General features: G+C 36.1%; 1 protein-coding gene across 2 annotated transcripts in view; it reads right to left on the bottom strand.

Annotated features, from left to right (window-relative positions):
- Positions 1 to 16,033: 16,033 nt before the first annotated feature.
- Positions 16,034 to 21,107, bottom strand: part of KLHL4 (kelch like family member 4) — a 51,071-nt gene continuing 45,997 nt past the window's right edge. For both annotated transcript variants that reach the window (XM_026061262.1, XM_026061263.1), the window contains 3 exons: positions 18,927 to 19,139; positions 17,161 to 17,332; positions 16,034 to 16,093 (listed from right to left, as the gene is read on the bottom strand). In XM_026061262.1, coding sequence (XP_025917047.1) covers positions 16,034 to 16,093; positions 17,161 to 17,332; positions 18,927 to 19,139 — 445 coding nt within the window. The remainder of the gene's footprint in view (positions 16,094 to 17,160; positions 17,333 to 18,926; positions 19,140 to 21,107) is intronic.

Here is a 21,107-nt window from a genome sequence, read left to right as displayed (position 1 = left end):
CCACAGACAATTAATTGAGGTACATTACCTAGAAACTAAAAAGGTCACACGTGGAACATAATTGACACCTCATAACCCCTATTACTGATTACAGAAATGCAAATTTGTACTTTTCAGTTTCCTATGAGTAGCAAAAATCTCCAGCTTTGAATAATGTTTCCATTTGCTTACAATCTTTACTCTTTAAAATGTTTAATTTACCTTTTTTAAAAGTAACATCATCTACATTAAAAATTATACATTATACAAATTATACATTCATAAAAGGTCTATTAAACTGCAATTATATTTCTGTGTAATAGCACAGAGTAAGAGAAAAAAATGAGCAAAATATACGAATAACATAATGCTTCAGTAACCCGCTTTAGGGCTACATGTACTAGCACTTTTTCTGTTTCTTGAGATTTCAGAGAAATAATTGCCCTTCCTTGTGAAGGGAAATTTGAAAATCTATGAGAATTTCATATGCTGAAAAATAAATTATAGCTTTATTTAAAAGTTCTTGTAATATTTTGTTTTTGTTGTGTACAAAAGAAGCAATCCTAATGCATAAAGATGGAAAGGCATTAATCAATGGTTAGCTACTAAATTTGCTCAAATCCTTCTGCATATTTATGCATGCCCACTTATAAGGTTAGTATATCAGATGTCAGATCTTATTGGTTTTACTGTAACTGCTGTTTCAGCTCACTGTTGATTTCTGGCACCATACTCAAACCTGTAGCATCACAGCATGGCATCATGACACAACATCACTGCACTGAGAGCTTCTTTCCTTGTAGGCTGTAATATGTTTTATCAAGGTCAAAGAAACATTCGGTAGAATGTGAAAATCCTTCAAAATAGGACCTTTTTAAAAATATTTTACATCTTGTTGTAGTTCCATCTGAAACCTAGCTGCTTTACAGCAGGGTCTTAGCTGAGGTGAAGACTTTGGAAGAATGAGATTAGATCTCTTTGCTCTAATGTCTGAGCCAGGCATCACAGGTCCCTGCACACCTGTGAAGCTTCCAGGCAGGTGTGTAGCTCTTTCCAGCCCAGAGTTTCTCAGAATCTTCATGTTTCCTACACTTTCCCAGAATGCACAGACAGCAAGTGTAATACCAAAAAAATGCATTCATGTCCATTGCAAAAATTGTTCTGGAAAGACAGTACGTGAAGACTTCAAGTCATAGACTCTTAGAATAACTTTGCTCTCACAATCGAGCTAACTTTGACATTAGATCAGGTTGCTCAGGGAGATAGATGTGCTCGAGCTAGTCTAGCAGAGGGCCACTAAGGTGATTAAGGGGTTGGAACATCTGACAAGAGGGGAGGCTGAGAGAGGTAAGAATATTTAGCCTGGAGAAGCGAAGGCTGGGGGAGAATGAGGGTGGATCTTATCAATGTGTGCCAGTACCTGATGGGGCAAGTAAAGAAGGCAGGGCCAGACTCTTCTCAGTGCTGTCCAGCAGCAGGACAAAAGGCAATAGGCACAAATTGAAATACAGGAAATTACTCTTAAACGTAAGAAAAAAATTCTTTACTGCGAGGGTGGTTGAAAACTGGATCAGGCCTCCAGAGAGGCTATGAAGTGTCCGTCCTTGGAGATGTTCAACACTGACCTGGATGTGGTCCTGGGCAACCTGCTGTAGCTGCCCCTGCTTGAGCAGGGGTCATCTCCAGAGGTCCCTCCCAGCTTCCGCAATACTGTGATTCCCTCCTCTCTCTGTATTTCTGGACAGCCCACATAAGAGTGGTGATATTTATATCTTTCACCTTTTGTTTCATTTGTTATACAAACCTGTATCTATCCCTAAGTGATCCTGTGCTAACAGATTAGGGTTTCAATAGCACCTTGAGCCAGCAGTGTCTGCCTGTCATGGTGCCTTTCCTCTTCTCCTTCATTCCCAGTGACATCATTAGACTGCGGCAGATCTAAATGTAGTCCCCAAGCACCCGTTGTTATGGGCCTGCTGGCACTGCAGACATAGTAAAACAAATGTAAAGACCTCTGTGGCCCCTTTTGTACTTTCTCAGTTTTTCCCAAGAGCCTCTGAGGTCTGATCATCCGCACACAGTTCTCCATCCTGATCTACACTATAAGTAATTAAAGGTCACACCCAATTTAAAAGACAAGCCATTTTTTAGTACATTTTATGTTGGTATATGGAAGCATGCTTAATTCTTTCGGAGAGGCGCATTGCCAGTCTCAAACACAGTGTGTCATCTCTGGTCTGCAAAGAGGCTTGTTAGGCCAAGTCTTTGGCTGATGTGACTTGATACAGCTTCACTGAGCTTGAATAAGCAACAGTGCTGAGAAGCTCCCTAATTGCAAATGTAAAGATAATCTTTGGCAGTATTTGACCTTTTCAATCTTTTACTTTGCAGAAGTGTTTTAGAATGAGACTGTTGATTCATTTGCTTTTCTCAAGCAATTGGTATGTTGATTTGTAAAATCATCTGACTGAAGAATTTTCTTGAGTATTTTTATGTATCTTAATTAGTATATCTAGCTTTTAATATTTGTTATCTTTTCAACTAAATCCATTTCCCCATTAGTATTTTTCAGTAAATGAACCACTTCCCTCCCCCAAAGAAGCAGGAGTCCAGTGTAAAGCTACCATACACAGACAATATTTTTCCTTTTGTAAGAGCCATGTGCCTCATCATCAATTTTTTTAGCAGTAATATTGTTTCCTGCTGTTAAATCTGTTGCTATTGAGACACATAACAAGCTTTTAAACTTTTAAAAAGCATCAAGTAATGGATATGCAGTCAGGGATATGGCATATCTTTGTTTCCCTCATTTAAAATGCTGCTTTGAACTTATTTTGAAGGGGTCAATTTTTTTTATATACTCCAAACCTCAGTTTCTCTTGTAGTCAAATACTGCAGTTTTTTCCTCTCTCTTCCTTTATGCTATCAGCCAAACAGTCTACTGTTTGTGATATTTTTTTTCAAGTTGAAATTAAATTACTCATATTGTAATTCAATATCATATTTAAAAATGGATTTGCTTTGTAAAAATAGCTCTGAACACCATTACAGAAACACTGGCTAGTCTGTGTGACTTTCTGAGATATCACCTGCAGGAGACTAAAAATAAAATTTGTATGTRCTGAATTACAAGAGTATTGTACATGCCATTAGACAGAGATGGAATGCAAGGAGTTTAAATTGCAAGGAGTTTTAAAGATATAAAGTTAAATACAATACAAAGTTTCCCTAAGTCTGAAATGAATAGAAATGCAAATGAATTTTTAACAATGAAAGAGAGAAAGTTTTAATGCAGTGAATGAGAAGTATATTTTAGTTTGCAATTTTTTTTAGATAGTTTAGATAGTTTTTAAGATTCTTACAGTGACCCTTTAAATCTGATTCTAGTAATAGATAAGATATAAAAAAGTACTTTTATCTGTTGTTTTTAAAAAGTTATTTTCTATTTCCCTTTGGAGGTACTACAACCAACACATCATGCTGTAGCTCATTCATTGTGTTCAAATGCAGTGTCTGATGTAGCTGATATTCATTCCCAAAACATGCACCTGGGAAATAATAGAGGAAAATTTTAAATACAGAATTTTATTACAGAAAGACTTTGTTTAAGTTCTGACTTACTCAACAGATTCCTTTACCTCTACCATCTTAAAAAAAAAAGAATGAGTAAGTTTGATACTTGTAATTATCAATCGATATCCAAGCACAATTGCACAAAGTTCTGTGTTTATAACCTCTGAAGTGTCTTTCCTCAACTGAGAATTTGTGCGGAGACTCTTCTAACACATCTTGTAAATCTGCCTAAGTGAAATGTATGGCTCTGCACTGTACGTTTGCAAACAAACAGACAATAACGTGATTCCTGGTCAACTTTTTATCTTTCTTTAAAATGTGTCTTGGTGGTCAAGGTTAGATGTGCAATACTGTTGAGTTCATAGCAATTCTTCGCTTGTCTATCTGTTACTTGTGTGCCATTTTGTTTACTCTTTTGAGATCATATGTATATGCTGTAGGTGGCAAAAAAATGGGCTCCCCCAGCAGTGACAAGAAGGAAGGCATCAAACTATGTAATCCATAAAGACATTTCAAGGTTTTTCTCTTGGGAAGAGTTCTTCTTAAAGGCTAAATAAACCAATTATGGGACTATAAGCCTTTCAAGATGGTGACAATTTTTGAATCAGTTTCCAAACAGTACTCCTGAAATAATTGTAGCAAAAGTTGTCTTTCATCTCTAGCTCCCATAGGTTTAAGACAAGGTGCCAACACATCTAGTGGAACTCGCATTGTAGCTGCCTGGTGAGAGTTGCACAAACACAGCAGTCCCGAGAGAGTTAGAAGTACTTTGTGGTGACAGCCTAGGCTTGATTGTGAACAAAACACAACAAATACAAGCCAGCTAACAGACAGGTAAAGTATATGTAAAGCAAGATTTCAGAGAAGCTGAGTTTGATGTATAAAATAAAAGAAAAATCTATCCCTTTTTTGTTGTTAGTTTTTTTTTAACTAAGGATCAGTTAAGGCCTTTGAAAATCCTCTGTTGCTGAACAAAATATAAACCTGTTAGTATTTTATGATTATGAACTTTAATTCCATTTCTATGTCTGTAAGCAGATAATTGAAATATGAATATAGATACAATTTTCATGTTTAAGATATTAAGTGTAGGGAGAAACAAATTCCAAACACTGTGCTGTTTTCTAGTCTGAAAGAATGTCTTAGGAAGAAAACAGGGAAAAAATCTATAATAAATACTTTTGGATTCTCTCATATCTTCGTTGCTTCTGCTTTACTTCATGGTCCTTTTACTTTAGTGGAATAAATCATCAAATAATATTGTATTTTATTTTGTTCAAAAGATGAAATGGAGTTTGAGAGGCCCTTCAAAGTCCTTCTAATCTATTCCCTCTATTTTCCTTTTTGTTTTTTTCTGTTCTTCAGTGTCTGTTTTGGCTCCTGACCTATTCTCGTCAATCTTTCTCATTTTTATAGAATATTGTTAATGAAGTGTGTACAATTTTGCTTGGGAAAAACATGCCACAGTGATTTTTCTTTATTTTTAAAGTGTGTTTGATTCCATCTAGCAGCTGCAGGCCCCCTTTTTCACAAAAGAATCTGATTACTGAGTGTGATTTAAATCAATTTTTCTTTATATGTGAAACTGTTTTTCCCAACTGTGAATCTGACAAGCACTTGTTTTTCTGAGTATCAGTGTAATACTTAAAGTTGTAAAGGCACAATCATCACAAGACTTTTTATTTACTATTGTTAAATACAAACAGTGTCGAGTGAAAGAAACTAATGAGGTCTTTGATAATCAATTCTTATCAGAAGTGTCTTGGGCAGAATGCAGTTTTTCAATTATCATCTGTTGTTCAGTAGCTGTATACATATGCTTTTTCATCTAGAAGTGCTGATTTTATCTTTATTTTAAGAAAGATGAACTTACATTTGAATGCCTGAAACTTAAACTATTCCTACTTGGACTGCTTACTTGACAACTGGCATTTTATCTTGAACATTTTTGCATGTAAGTACTGTCACAGAAATATCAAGCTAAATTTTTTAAAGGAAAACCTCAAAGGTAGGAAAGGCAGGCAGTTGGTATGTAGAGGTTTGGGGAATTTCAGAGCAGGATATTTGTTTTTAAAGAGTCTCTGGGAACACAAGAGCGGGTAGAATAGACCAGCCATTCTCTAGGGAAATGATGGTTCCAAATTTGGGGAGAAATTGGAGAAAATACTGTTTTGCAATTGACAGTTCAGCAGGAGACTTTTAGTGCGAGAGAGAAAAGATGAGACATAAGGACTTTACGTCAAGTTAAGAAAGACTGTTTTCTTTAAAAACACCTGTTTTAATGTAGCCGATATACTGACAGCTACTTCAGCATCGTCTTTTCCAGCACCTAGACACACAAGTTTTGTATTTTTGTTTCTTAACTTACACAAATATAGACAATTTATCTTGCAATGTTTTTAATGTAAGCAGTTTGTATCAATATTAGTTCTGTCTTTTAAAAGGGACCAGCTGAAGAGTAAGCAGATTGGGAAGCTGCAGCATTGAATCCTTTTAGACTTTGAGTTAAGCATTAAATATTTCACTGTCAGCAGCTCAATAATAATAGTTCCTTTGATTTGAGTCTGACAGATTAAATGATAGTATTTGTAAGTGATATTGTATTAAGCTATCCCCACCTTAAAAAATTATATAATTCTTTTCCTCACTGAATATTTTAGCTGTATTTATAGCTATCTTAAGTACAACAGTATAAAGCTGATTGTAAACTGGTCTCTGTTTTTTGAAAGAAATCATTCAAAAGCTGTATATTTTTAATGTTGTATACTTAGTACCTCTTTCTGATTTGCAGGAGTAATATCATTCAATTGTACGTTAGTTCAAGGTGATAGGGAGAAATAATTTGTACATATAAAAGCAAGTTTCAGCTGAGTAGTTTTATACAGAGGTGAGACGAGACTGTTTGGGGACCCCTGGAAAGTTGCATCCACTATCTGGGAGCCATCACTCTGCTCACTGCTACAAAGGAAGGAGAGGGCACCAATGCAAGGGGAGAACAGACCTGGTTTATATCCTATAGAAAGAAATGTAAGGATTAGATAAAGTTTACATATCGTTCAAGTAAAGTACGCTGTATTCACCTCTGTCCCCTTTTCCTGATTCTCCAAATACGGCAAACAGGGAAAATGAAGAAAAACCCACTTATATTTATGATCTTAACATCTATGGAGATTTATTTGTCTTGGTTTGGAAACACATCTCTTAGAAAAGGCAGAAATGTATAGCTTGTACTCCGTTTCAGGGACTGCATCTTAAATGTGTCTGGGTTAAGTCAGGTTGTGGGCTCATTGGCTAGTCCACAACTAATTGGCTAGCTAATGTGGGCTAATGGGCTATTTGGAAATTATCAAGACAATGAGAAGACACTGTCTTTTCTTCATCAGTCTGTCTATGTCGTTTGCTTTTCATGTTGAGTCTTTGAAACTAAATAAATGATTTTCATAATTTGTGCTCAGCAAAAGAAAAGCCAAGCAACAGTTTCAGTGTGCCAAAATCACAGGACGTGCACAGAATGAGCAATACTCACTGTTGCATTGGGAATATTTATGAAAGGAAAATGAATTGCTGTAACTCTGTAACTTTCATTCCAAAATTACTCTTAAGAGGTCAGCAGTGTGTGTATGCGTGTGGTGAAAATGTAGAAATGGAAGACTAATAAATGCAGTGGGCTCTTGAGATTGTAAAATGGGGAAGAGTTTATTCATATTTAAGGGATAAATATTATTACAACGTAGCTTCATATTTGCTTAGTAAGAGCCAAGATCCTCCAAAAGTTATCGCTTAGCACCATCTTCTGAGCAAACCCTATATTGCAAACTGTAAGACTAAGCTGGATTCCTGAGCTTTARTGGTCTAACTGTATACACCGACAATATAAAACCTCAGTATTCAATATGTGACTTTTTCTGCCCTGGAATAGGAGCAAACCTCTATCAAAATTTGATGAGGCAAAGGACCCAGATGGTTAGGGAGGAGGTCTGTGTAGAGCAGGTTCATATCTTCTCTGACTGAAAAATTCACTGACAGTGCATAAATCTAAGCAAATGCACAGTGAGAAAATCTTATGTAGAAAATAAGGTGTGTGGTGACCCTCTTGATAGCAAGATCAATATACAAGTAAATTACCTCATGCAGCTGCAAATACATAATACTCCTGGAAACAATATACACAGGAAATTATAAAATTCAAAATACAGGTATATTTGCAGAAGAAAAGAGAAAACTTTCGTTATCAAGACCAAAGCCTTACCAATGCAGTATTCTAATAATGCAGTTATATGCATTACRTATGATAATAATGTATATTATTATTCTAATGCATATATGTTATTCTGATAATGCATATCCATCAGTCACATTCTTTAGTCACACAGTTTTTCTGAAGAATGCTTCACTGTCAAAGGAAGGAGAGCAGAGAAGTTTCCAGTTTGAAAGGACGACAGTTAAATTTAGAGTTCTGTTGATATTTGTGACTTTTACTAGTTTTTGTAATTTATTGAAATATACTTGATTTCAGTTGTGAAGTTTGTTCAGGGAAAGGGAGAATTTCTTCTTCCCTGAAAATTGCTAAGTTTATATATGGAAAAGGAGACAGAGCAATAATCTAGTAATAGAACGTTATCTCATAACTCAGATGAAGTCCAAGATTTATTATTTCACCTATATAGCAAAAGGTTTCTTTCCCCGTATATTTTATGTCCACATCTGATGAAGAGGAAAATATGAGTATTTATTCTGGGCTGCATGCCTGAGTACGTTTCCCTCTGCGACTACAGCTGTGCTCCTTGAAACGCTGTAGGCGACCGGCCTCGGGCTCCTGCCGCCCGTGCTCACCAGTGGCCCCTCTGGCCCTGGCTGCAGCCTCCCTCTCCGGCACCAGCCCCACAAAACCAGGAGCCTAACATAGACCTTGCTTAACCCAGAGCGTTTTAATGTGTTAGTGTGTTTGCTTCTCCAGTGGGTCAGGGAATGCCACCATAATTACAGCCGAAAGAAGGTGACTGAGGGTTAAAATAAGATGGGGCAATCCTGCCAGGGAGAGCCAGACTTCCTACAGTCACACAGTTGGGTATGTTTGCTCTTTCTCCAGTTTCAGGCAGTCCTGCCTGGAATTTTCCTAGGCTGACTCCATTCTCTGCTCCTCAAAACTTTGGTTTGTAACTTTCAAAATGTGATGCTAATTTGGGTTAAAACTTACAGTACTTTCAAAACAATCTTTCTGTAACTGGAGACTTTTCTGAAAGTAAATTTGACTAAAATGTATTTATTTTCTTGCCAAAAAGGAGGAAGGATCCTGGAAGTGTCAGGATCATACTTCCTGCTTCAGACAGACACACCTTCACATATAGCTTTTCTATTATTAAGAAACTAACATATTTTATAAGCATATATTTAACTACCATATTTAAAAGATCATTCCTGGACAGCTTTTCCTATTTGATTTGTTCAAGTAATAACCAGAAGCTATTTTTCCTTCTTAGTCTTGTATGGTTGGCTTGTAAAAATCTTGATAACGTGAACTCAAGTGCTATCTCTGTAAACATGATTATTCATGTGTGAGAAAACAGAGCTGTTAATTCTCTTTGTTTATGTAGAATTGCCATGGAGAAAAAAAGGCTTCAGAGATGTGGGCATAAGGACTAGAAGGTGCAGAACCGTTAATGCATCTGTGTGTGAATGATATAGTGGAGCCGTATTGAAAATAGGGAATGGTTTTATGTAGTGTTTTGTTGTCAGCTTCCTTTGGCAAGGGATGAGGTCAACAGAGATCCTCAGGATAAAACAAATATAGTTTTCCTGTGAAAAAAGAGGACCTTGATCTTTGTGAGGGGAAATGGAAGTGAAAGGATTTCTGTTCTGATAAAATTCCTCCTTTCTGTATAAGAAGGGAGAGAAAACAAGAGGTGAGGCTCAAATGTCAACTGCAGGTGCTCTGAGTGTGCAAACTCTTAGAAATACTCCAGGTCAGAGGTGAGTGATGCAAAAGCTGGGTTTAATCTCTTCAGGAATGAATTCTAATCAATAAAATGAAATTTTCCCTCTTTGAATCATAGGGGCATTGTACAAGTAAAGTCATTGTGTTTTATTCRGCATGCAATTTTTACGGTATCAAGTGTCACAGAAAAGGCTATGAAGAGCTAATTTCAGTGCAGGATTTTGCTGATACTGAAGCTCAAGCACTGAAAAACATGCTTTACCCACTTAGCATCATCTGCCCCATCACTGAATGAGTCTGGGGTCAGGTGGAAAGAAAAAATGACATCATGTGAGAAACATGTACAGAAATACACACATAGAAGAGGTAGGATTAACCTCACCCAAAATCTTCGTTGATTCCCTTTGATGACATCACCCTTCCAATTCCTACCAGATACCAGTAACCAATTATTCCCTTTTATGTTAAAGGATTTATCATCTCTCCAACCAGTCCAGCATGTACTATAGAAACGCTGGTTTTGTAAGTTCCTTAACCAAGAAGGCAGAAACAAGAGAAGGTGGCAGAATGAATTTAGCTGACTGGGTAGCTCTAATAGGCTGTGAATTTCTATGAATCTTTGATCAGACATACTGCTTGCTGTCCRAAAGGAGGAACAACCTAGTGACTAATTTGGGAGTTGAAATATTTGGGCCCAAATCCTTCCTTTAAGGTATTTTTCCTATATGGCATCAGGGAAGTCATTTATTTTCTTTGTGCCACTTGTAAATAGAGATAGTAATGCTTTCCTACCTTACAGATGTGTTATGAAGATGAATGCTTCAGTAATATAGGCCTATAACTACCAAAGGTAGATTGAGCAGGGTGTCTTAGATAAATGTTATTTTGGAGTACCCAAATACATTCTCAGTAGCAGATTTAAAATAAGTGTACAAACCTTTTTTCATGATGCCTATAATTACATAGTAAAATTCATTGCTGCAGGATGCTGCAGAGACCAGAACAAATGACCCAGTAAATTAGTGAAGGACAATTTCATCAGTAACTATGAAACACAACAGTGCTTAGTGATTACAGAAGTCTCCAAATACCTGATAATAACAATCTGAAAAGTTATGTCAGGGAGGACATTTTTCCATACTAGTTGTTTCTTACACTCTTTGCCTAAGTATCTACTACTGGTCTCTGATAGAGACATCACTGTGGATTAGATGGGCCTTTAGTGTTTCCCAGAACAATTTTCAAGTGGTAAGTGAGTTTCCCTACCTTCCAAACATTGTTTTCCAAGTTTTATATTATATAAAATATCATTGCTGCACCAGGTCTTGGAGATATTATCTCCCAATCCAAAAAGTTAAAAGGTGATTTAAGGGTCTGGGCTTAAAGAAAACACAGTGATTGGGGCGGAAGAGAAATAGCACAAATAGCAATCATTCTGCCAGTGAGAGTTATGGTAAAGAAGCAGAGCAGCACATGGCCAGAGATGAGAGGGTCACTTCCTCCTGAACCTTGTAGTGTGTTGTGCATGCTGCTGTCATGAGATTTAATAAGCAAAGAAGCAATGCAACTATTACACCTACTCATGTTTGTTAAAGGAACAGAGGAGATGTGAAGGGATGACACCTCATCAGAAGATATTTCTAGGTTTCTTTATCACCTAATAGTGTCTACCATATCCAAATTCTCTCCARTTTGCTTTTTTCCATCTTCTTGCTAGGTGTCCAATTTCCTACTGCTAATTGCTACTTTCCTTTCACATGATTTTTCACTACTGAGCTACTATGAGACACTATTAACTACTAGCTTCTACTTCTATGGAAGAAAAAAAAGGCCAGTTCTAAAAACACTGAAGAACTGCTTTCCTTAATCCAAGGAAATTTAGTTGTGCCATTTTACTGCTTGAATACAAGTATCTGTTCAGATTTTATTTTGATTTTTTTCCCACCACTTATGATTTTAAGTTTACAGTAAGCCTCATCGTCATTTCACCCTAAAATAGATTATTCTAAAAATAATTCAGGATGCCAGTATGTTATATTGCTCTTATTCTTCACAAGTTGAAACAGACTTTCATATCAACAGTTCCAAACTTCTGCTAGCCACAGAAGGCTTTTTTTGCAATGAATATGTATTGCTGTAGCAAAGAGTTTAACACCATATTTTGGCTTCTATTCACTGAAAAAGATCTTAGAAAGGGAGAGTGATTATTGATTAATTTAGGATTTCCTCCATACATGTGTCTGAATAGTATCTTATTCATTGATAATTACAAAATTAGGAAAAAAATGATCAAAATTTTTTTGGAGAGGGGTGAGAAGAGGGCGTGCTGGATTATGGCTGACTTCCTCCTCTCACCAAGCCTACATCAGGGTGAGTTACACAGGACTTGTGTGTTGAAGTTTCCCAGCTGAGAGAGAGAGATGGTGGCGGACACCGACTGGGGAGAACCCCAACTGCCGATTGMACGGTTGCACATAAAAATACTTTGTGCGGAGAAACAGATACTTCATCCCTTCAGCTTTCCATGGTACCATAATAGCATGCCTCTCAATATCCTGCCTTCAGACAAAGCTTGAAATTTGAGTTTTCACTCAGGAAAAGGGTGTATGTGCAGAATTACGTCTCCACATCCAGTTTTTAACTCCATTCTTCCCTATGCTCATTACTTCTATCTATAAGGTATCATTCAAATTGCTCTCTGATTTTCCTCTGTTTCATACCCTTTCTATATTTTCCCATTTCTCCTCACCCTTATCTTTGTGTTGTTTTTATTATAACATATTTTCTTAGGCTTAAAATCTAGAAATCATACTAGTTACCGTGGCCTTGCTGTAGAAATGGATAGACCACATTCAGGAAAAACACATTTGGAATAGTAAGTCACAGATTTTCAGTGACATAAGAGATAATAACGAGGTCATGGGGTAAGGTCTCATACCTTACTGACATCGTCTCATCACATAATATGCACCTGCAAATATTCACTTCACATACTATATATCAGTGGTTATGGTTCATTGCAGGAAGAGCTACTGAATTTATCAAACTGATAAATGTGGCTGCATGCTACAAGATAAATGAATGCTACAGTTTTTCCTCCTTATTTTATTTTAAAATAAGCAAACTTCATGACACAGTATCTGTAGTGGTAAAGAAGTATAGGAAGTGTAATTTTCTTCTAATGCTGTTTTTGAGACTTTATTAAACTATGCAAATGGTAGTATATTTAAAGGGTTTTTTTTAGTGGGTTGCTTATATTTAGTGTTTTTCCTAAGCCTCTCATGTCTAGTTTACTGATAAAGCTTTTAATAAAATTGTATTTATAATGCCTCATTTTAAAAATAACTATAAAACTTAATTTTAAATATACAGTGCACTTGCTATTAAAAGCAGGTGTTTTGTAATGCAAACTGAAGGACAGGACAAAGGTAGGGGAATTTTGTGTCATCCCTGCAGTCGTAACATTTGCAAGCCATACAGCTCTCAAAGGCAGGTCCTGTGTGTTTGCATTAAGATACTCATCTACAGTTTGTGTTATTCAAAACTGACCTTTTCTATGCTTAAGTCTTCATTTTCACTTTTAACTGTAGACTTCATTAAGTGTTAGATGTGCCTTTCTATTTTGTAAATTATACTCTACTAGCTAAGGACTCTTGTGCGCTCTCTCTCACTTGAGATTTTGTGCCGCCTCTTACCCCTAAGAAAACTTCTAATTCAGTGCAAAGGATCTATGGGAAAGACACATTTGTGTTGCCAGTTTATCGGTATTAACTTTGACCTGTCCCTCTTGCCCATCTTTTGACATTGTCTGTGTATTCTTTGTATAATTTGTGTTTTAGAGCTTTAAAAATGGATATGCAATATCAATGYTTTCCAACCAGTAACAGAATAAATGAGGTTATACTGGTTACTGGAAACAGTGACATGTTGTTATAGGAGAACATGAGAAAAGCACAGCTTAGAGCCTGAAGGATAAGCAGTAGTGACACTCTCCCTCTGCTCTGCCTGGTATTTATTCATACAAAAGAATACACATGGCTGTTGCACAAGTGAAGCAGGGGGGAAATGTCAGTATATTTATTTTTAATGTTTTGATATTTACTGTGAAAACGTGTTCCAGGTCGGTGTTCAAACAGGTTTCCTATAGCACTAGGAAGAGAGAGAGATTAAATTAATATCTGCGTCACGTGCACACTTACTTTATTATGCAGATGTGCTGTCAGGCTTGGTGAGTAGCCCAGGTGCCATTGTTTCTGATTATGGATTTGCTGACAAATAACCTGCGTGTCCATCCTCTGATGTGAATTCTCTAACCAGTGCCCCCGTGGCTGGTTTAGGGTTTGTCTCGCATTTGATTGTCTCTTTGGTTGTTGTTTTTTTTTTTTTCCCCACAAAAACTAACTCAAGATGCAAAAAGTTCTGAAATAGAGTTTGTGTTCTGACCCACCAAGCTAGTAAGAAATTTGTGCATTGATCCAGAAACTCACAACTTAATGAAGGTGATTTTAAGCTGGTAAACTGGTGTTTTTCATAGGTTAAATGTTATGGCCCCAAAAGAAACCTCTTAAAAGGTACCGTACTTTCAGCCTTCTGCAGGCAGACAGCCCAGGTTGCTGGGGAGCGGAGTACGAGAGCCTGTTTCATGGAAAGGGGATCCCAACATGACAGTACTGGTAATTATTTTTGTCTTGGAGAAAGAAAAGAGATGAACTTACCTAACAAGATTTAAATATGGGAAGGAAGGTAATTTTTGGTTTATGTGGACCGGATGCAGTGAGGAGACTAAGACAGGATCTTTTGTGATCTGAGAGTATAGAAATGAGCGAGATACTTCTGTGCTTTCTATTCTTTGAAAAGATGTACAATAAAAATCACAGAGTTGTTAAAATAATCTAGATTTTTCTTAGCAGAGAAAGTAAAATTTATTTGAATGTGGCATGCCATGTATAAACATAATTTTAATTGCTTTTTAAATTTAAAAATGTTTTTTCTTTTTGTAAATATGCTCATGAGATTTCCCCTTTGAAGGTGTTCAATGCAATTGACAGTATAATTTTTTAAAAAATAGCATATTGCTGAATTCTGAAAATACAATATTCTATCAGGAATATTCATGATATAGTCATGACATTTTCAGAGAATTTTCATCTGTTTGTCCTGAATTTTCTTTTACTGACATAACAATGACATATCAAAGGCTAAAGCAGATAATGTCCAAATAGCGTGCTTTACAGCATAGAGTATATCTTACATACATTCCATTCCTAAAATACACTTTCAGTATCTGAAATTTTTAAAAATGAAATTAAAGCAAAACATGTCAAAACCCTCATAAAAATTGGCACACAAAAAGAAATATCATGCATGTGGAATATTATGTGTGGTTTTTCTAGTGATTCTTTTCCTGTTTATTCTTCGTTCTTAGCATTCTCATAATTTCAAATAAAACATAAACATGCGTATAGTATTGGTATATACTGTTACACAGTGCACATGTTCTTTGCTTACCATATTTTCTACTGTACATGAGAGAAAGCTGGTAATCTTCAGCTGAGGTCAAAGATTGTCATATCAATATGATATAAAATTTTAATTATGTAAGTTATACTCAAGGAATGTAATTATATGAATATTTTAAAATTTTAATGTGCAGTGATTATTCTAAGAATAACCAAACTGGTTTAACATGTACTGACAGATGGTTAGTGGGCAAAGATGAATCCATGAATAACCTGACACTCTGATCAGCATTAAAATATCACATTTCAATGCACTGTGAAAATGACTGCAAATAATATTAGCATTGTGTTTTGACAAAGGAGATTTCTTTCTGTTGGCGCTTACTTAGTGAAACAAAGACACCTTAGTCCTACTATTTTTTAACTTGCAGAATTCAGTTGAGTATATTGCTAAAAATGGATATTCTGTCATAGCACTAGCAATGTTGGAGGTTGAACAGCAACCAAATTCTATGCTTCTCAGATTTAATTTATTACACAATTATTTGAAAGTCAATTTCTGAATATGGAAGTGAAGTTACTTCTGCAGCAAATATTCTGTTGTCAATGATATTTATTGACCAATATTTCCTTCTGTGCAGTTCTCTGTTGAAGGTGTTTCTCTCTTACCCATTTTCATTTACTACAAATATAAAACCTCTTTTTACAAACATTAGCATTACTGTTGACATATAAAAGAAAAAAGGATATGAAATCTTATACACATTTATCACTTTCCTGTAACATTTTATAAATAACAGAAGAACTTTTGTAACAAACTTGAACCATTCAAACATATTATTGAATTGCTATGTATTAAGCATAATAAAATAATAATTCACTTATGCAAAATTCTCTGATTTTTGCAATGCAGGAAGACTCCAGTTTTGTGCTCTAAAAGCATAAAGGCTCAGAGATAAGTATTCTCTATAATGGCAAGCTGCTAAGATGTATATGGTTCGTACTGCCTTCTGGAAATGTTTTTTATCCTCCAACTCAGTCTTCATGGAACTGTACTCAAGCTTTAGTTTCGCGATACATATAGTCATCATGGCAACTTCACAACGACAACACATGCACCAGCCCTTCCAATATTGACAGGAACTTCCTAGAAAAAAGAGAGGAAACATTTTTAGTAGGCTCTTATGGACAGGACTAGAAGAAACTACTTGCAGACTAAAAGGGAAGCAATTTGTTTATCCAAACTAATGTACTGCTAGAAAGTAAAAAGTACAATTAGATTTAACCAGAACTCTGAAAATAGGATTTTTGCTTTTTGGAAAAAAGACTTTTGCAGCTATTGAGAATTACAAGAATGTAGGCTAGCGCTGTTGCTTTTAGCTGCTGTAAAAGAATTTCATATCTTGTATTTCAAAAACAGGGACTGTGCAGCTACAAAAGGATCTTGAGTTTTCCCTTGATCTCAGTGGTGATGGTCCTAACTCCACACAAACTTAAAGTGCACCCAGTAGAGGGCATTGCTGACAAAGGTATGCCAGTTCGAACAACGGGCTTGCCAAATTCAAGCAGAAGTTTTAAAAAGTGTATTTTGACTTCTTGTGGCTCATATTACTAAATACGCAAACATCATTTCATGCCAAAATAGAGGGAAAAAACGGTTTTTAATTCTTTTTTTTAATTGAAACTAATTCAAAAACCTATTTAAGTTATTGTACAGTATTACAGCTGATTGGCCACACCAGCTGCATGTTTTATGCCTTTATTGCTCAGTTTTCCTTTAAGTTTAACGTTGTTTCTGAAGAGCCTGGATGTCTGGCTTGGCAATGAATAGGTGACACACTGACGTTTGGGAGCCCCAGGCTCTGTGTTTAGCTAGCTCAGCCCATCTCTCCTGTCATTGCACAAAGCCTCTAGCCCCTCATTCGCACATCAGAGCTAGATGCATAAGTCTGAAAATGTGACTCCTCCATTACAAAATAATTTGTTTAACCTGATTTACTTACCCATGCATTGTCTCCATCCTTTAGTCTGAAAATCTTCTAACAGTTATTAAGTAAGATGGGTGATTTTATACATTTATACATACCTTATTTTTATACATTGGAAACTATGCTATTACCACATTCCAATGTTATATTTTTCAGAAAAGCAGTACTAATTTTGCAACATAATCATTATTGCTCTGTCCACTATAGATTTCTTATATGTAATTACCTCTGTCCATTCATTATTTTGAGCATCATAGGACTCCACAGTATCCAGGTACGTATGGCCATCATAGCCTCCAACAGCATATAATCTGTCCCCCAGAGGGCAAATTCCAACAGCATCACGAGGTACGCTTAAGGGTGCCACTGTTGTCCAAGCATCTGTTTTAGGATCGTATCTAGGATGTTTTATGATCAAAATTARAAAAATTTGTTGGAAAATAGAAACACATAATATTTCAAATTTAAGTAACTTATATTTCTTCTTTCCTCCTGTATTGTAGTTCAGCTTACACCATGAACCAGTACAGAGAATTATGAGTAACATGATTCAATATTTTATTTAGCCACTAGAGGGATTTTCAAGCACATTTAAAATGTCCACATTTTCACTTTATGATTACAGTCTCTCGGTTCTATTAGATTATACAATCAGTATGTTTTGAACATAAATGGAGACTGAGGGAATGATAGTGTGACAGCAGTCGATCAGCAAAGTTAAAGTAAATTTCAGTTTACTCCTTTTTCTTCATAAAGATTTTTATTTTATTTTCTCATCAGAACTAAGATTTTAAGTAAATTTCACTGCAAAATAAGCTAAAATATCTCATATGGTTGATAAAAGTTCTAAGACAAAATGTGTGGCAATATTTTATATCAGTGTTCATTTTACTCCAACAATATGTATTCAGCCAGTCTCCAATATAAATTCAAATGAATTCCACTGCAGTCCTAGCTTTACACCATCTAACTGCAAGCAAAACTTAACCATTGTGTTATTCACAAGTGGGATCTGAATGCTCGCCCAGTCCTCCTTTTTCGTCCCCCAAACCACATAAGAGTAGTCCTTGCACCAGTAGGCCATTAAACAGCTGATGAGTCAGTACGCCTCCTTTTCCGCAGGGCTGGAGTATTCTCCCATCCCCCTACATTGTAGCACGTGCCAACACAGAAACAAAGCAGCTTTCGGTACACAATACCTGTATTTTTAAAAAGAAATGTCTGGTATTTGCATTTTCTTAAGAGACTATGCTCGTCAGTGGAGAATACAAAAATGGGATTAAATAAGGATCAGATAAACTGTATCTTCATTTTAAAAGGTAGTTTCTTCTGGAAATGGATATAAAGCCAAGAGGTTTCTTATTTTCCCCATTGTTCAAAGTTGATGCAGGAGAATAAGTGTTGAGTTTTGCAGATTTGATTTTGGATTTGGATTTAAATGATGCACAGGCTTCTGCTAGGGCTACATTGCACTATTGAAAAATAACAAAGTAGGCAAGATAAAAAATTCTGGAAGAAACATATTGACAAATGAAATGAGCATTTTGTGATTTCGCTTTGGTTTCTCCCAGCTCTTCATGCTAGGGACTGGAGAACAAGAAGGAAAACAAGCTGATACTTCAGAACATTTATTTTTCAAGTTGAATTACTGTTTAGAAAATACTCAAGTATATTTTTTAATTCAGACTTAAATCTTTGGGGTCTTATTGAATAAGAAAATTAAACTTATTGAAGTAGCAGGAAAAAAATGTGTTCTGCAGCTACACATTTTAAAATTGTCAGATCCTGTAACAGTCCTGTAAAGGTCTGAAAGATGTCCATTAACCTACCAACTAAAGTGTTTCTGGCAACATGAAAAGTGCATTCAGTGTACTTTTCTAGAAATGAAGTATGTTCCGAACTTATAGTTTTCACTTTTGGAGTACTCAATTTTGACGTTGCAATAAATTATTTTATATTTCCTGGAATGTGAAAAAAACAAAAAACACTTACCTTTCTACACAGTCGGAAAGTCGAGAGCAGTGGTTGGAAGCAGGTGCATCATGACCTCCCACAGCATATAAAAAGCCATTGTACGTTGCAACGCCAACGCCTCCCCTTCTCTTCGACATTGAAGCACATATGCTCCACTTGTTTGTGTGTGGGTCGAAACATTCCATGGATTTTAAGCAGGAGCTCCCATCCCGTCCACCAACAGCATACAGTCTGGAATAATTACCCACAGGAAGACAAACGAAATTTCAGTCTTTAGCCTCTCATTTTAATAAGAATTTTATTTGGTTAACTTTATTCAAAGCACTAACATTCTCATTATGCCTAGTGTTTGCTATCTAAAGCTGTGCTCTGGAACTTTCTTTGCACAATAGGTTTTGCATACTATACAAGGAAGTTATTTTCTTCATTTTGCAGTGCAAATTTTCAAGCAGTCACGTAAGAAAAGATTAAAAATGCTTATCAGTTTCTTTAAATGTGAGCTGTGGATGGAATTTAATTGAAAAGCACTAAAGTTTAAAACATAGGGGTGGTTTTCCCTGTGACTTACTTATTGAGTACTTGACATCTTAGTATGGCATTGTTAAGCAATTTTCCTATGCTATTAACATGTAAAAGAACCATAAGGAACTTCATAATATATCAAAACCACAATTAATATACTTTTGACATTATTTGCTCAGTGTTTGTATTTGAGAAAATCTGCAGGACAAAAGTTACTGCACAGATATGTCATGTCATGTCATATCATGTCATCTTTTCTGAAGTTCAACCTAAGGACACTTACATACATACACAGTTCTTTCTCAGCTGGGTGGTATGTTTGTAGGGGTTCAAACCAGCTGGTGTTGGAAAAATATGTTAGAAAAAATGGTGAAAATCCACATTAAGAACCATGGAGTTTTTTGTGGCTTTTTGTCAATGAATTTTACAAAGTGTGAATTTCTTTTGTATTTCAAACTATCTTGATGCTGCTAGAGTATGTACACAGGATGTAATAGCAGAACTGTTTTAGATGTTGAGTGCGTCAATTTTTCACATGCCTTTCAGACCCTCACTGTTACTTACTGCTATGGAATTGAATTTACTTAGTGCAACTAATAAGATACTTTGGACAAGATGAGTTGTTCCCTGAGTAAGATGCCCAAAACAGAGCAGGATTGTGCTTGAGAGGTGCCTGGTTTTCTCCTGTGACTGGAAGAGTTTTCAGATCCCTCTGATACATAATTTAACATGAAAATTCTTGGCCAGTGAGAGAGTAATACAAGATTTCTAGCCCTGTCTTTTAATGTTTGTGAGTTGGAGGTAGACTTGAACTCTGTGCAGTTTGTTGCTCAGCCCATACAAAGCTTGATGATTTGTTTTGTTTTCTTTTCTCATCTTGCTCTTAGCTACAGTCTACTTGTTTACACAGCTTTCACAGAGAGAGGAAATAACTGAATATGTGAACAGATTGGTTGGGGTTTTTTGTTTTCCACAATGTATCTAGAAACATAGCAGAGTCRTCTAAAAAAAAAAATCTTTTTCCGTTCTCCAAGGAAAAGAACAAATATACCCATATTGACAGATGTTTTCATTAGGCATTTCATTGGTCAAAAAGTGTTGTTTCTAACAAAACTCAAAGTATTTTCTGGTGGGACTGAATAACTAATAATTCTGGTTTCAGTAGTGCTACTATAAAAAATATAGTGCAACTTAGGGAAAGGGGAAAAGTAGGAGTATTCACCTAGGTTAACCCACAGCAGTAATGCTGAATGAAGGACATTTGATCTCAGCTTCCCCCGTTATGCCAGAGATTACATCACAAAACTAACAGACATGATTTCAGTCAGCTTGGAGACAGCCTGTATCAGGAGCGACTGAGAACAGAGTCAGGATCAGGCTGGATTTCCTCTTTGACAAAGTGGTTTCCTGCATGTCACTGTGGAAGGTACCAACAGGAGTTTCTGGTGAAGGTTATGCTGAGAACATTTCCTCTGAGATATGACAGGGACTTGAACAGATAGTTCTCCTTCCCTCAAACTTCAGACTTACTGATTAAAATCACGTGATGTTTGAATGCAATATCCTGATTCCTCCTGTATGCGAGGAATTTTTACATCTGCAAATATCTTTGTTGACATCTTTGTTACTGCTCCATTATCTTCCTCTTTCATAACCCGCTGGAATTTAAGAAGCAAA

This window comes from Apteryx rowi, unplaced genomic scaffold (assembly GCF_003343035.1).
Source record: "Apteryx rowi isolate R43461 unplaced genomic scaffold, aptRow1 scaffold_179, whole genome shotgun sequence".
Classification (NCBI taxonomy): Eukaryota; Metazoa; Chordata; class Aves; order Apterygiformes; family Apterygidae; genus Apteryx; species Apteryx rowi.
This window is presented reverse-complemented; position numbering and strand designations above follow the sequence as displayed.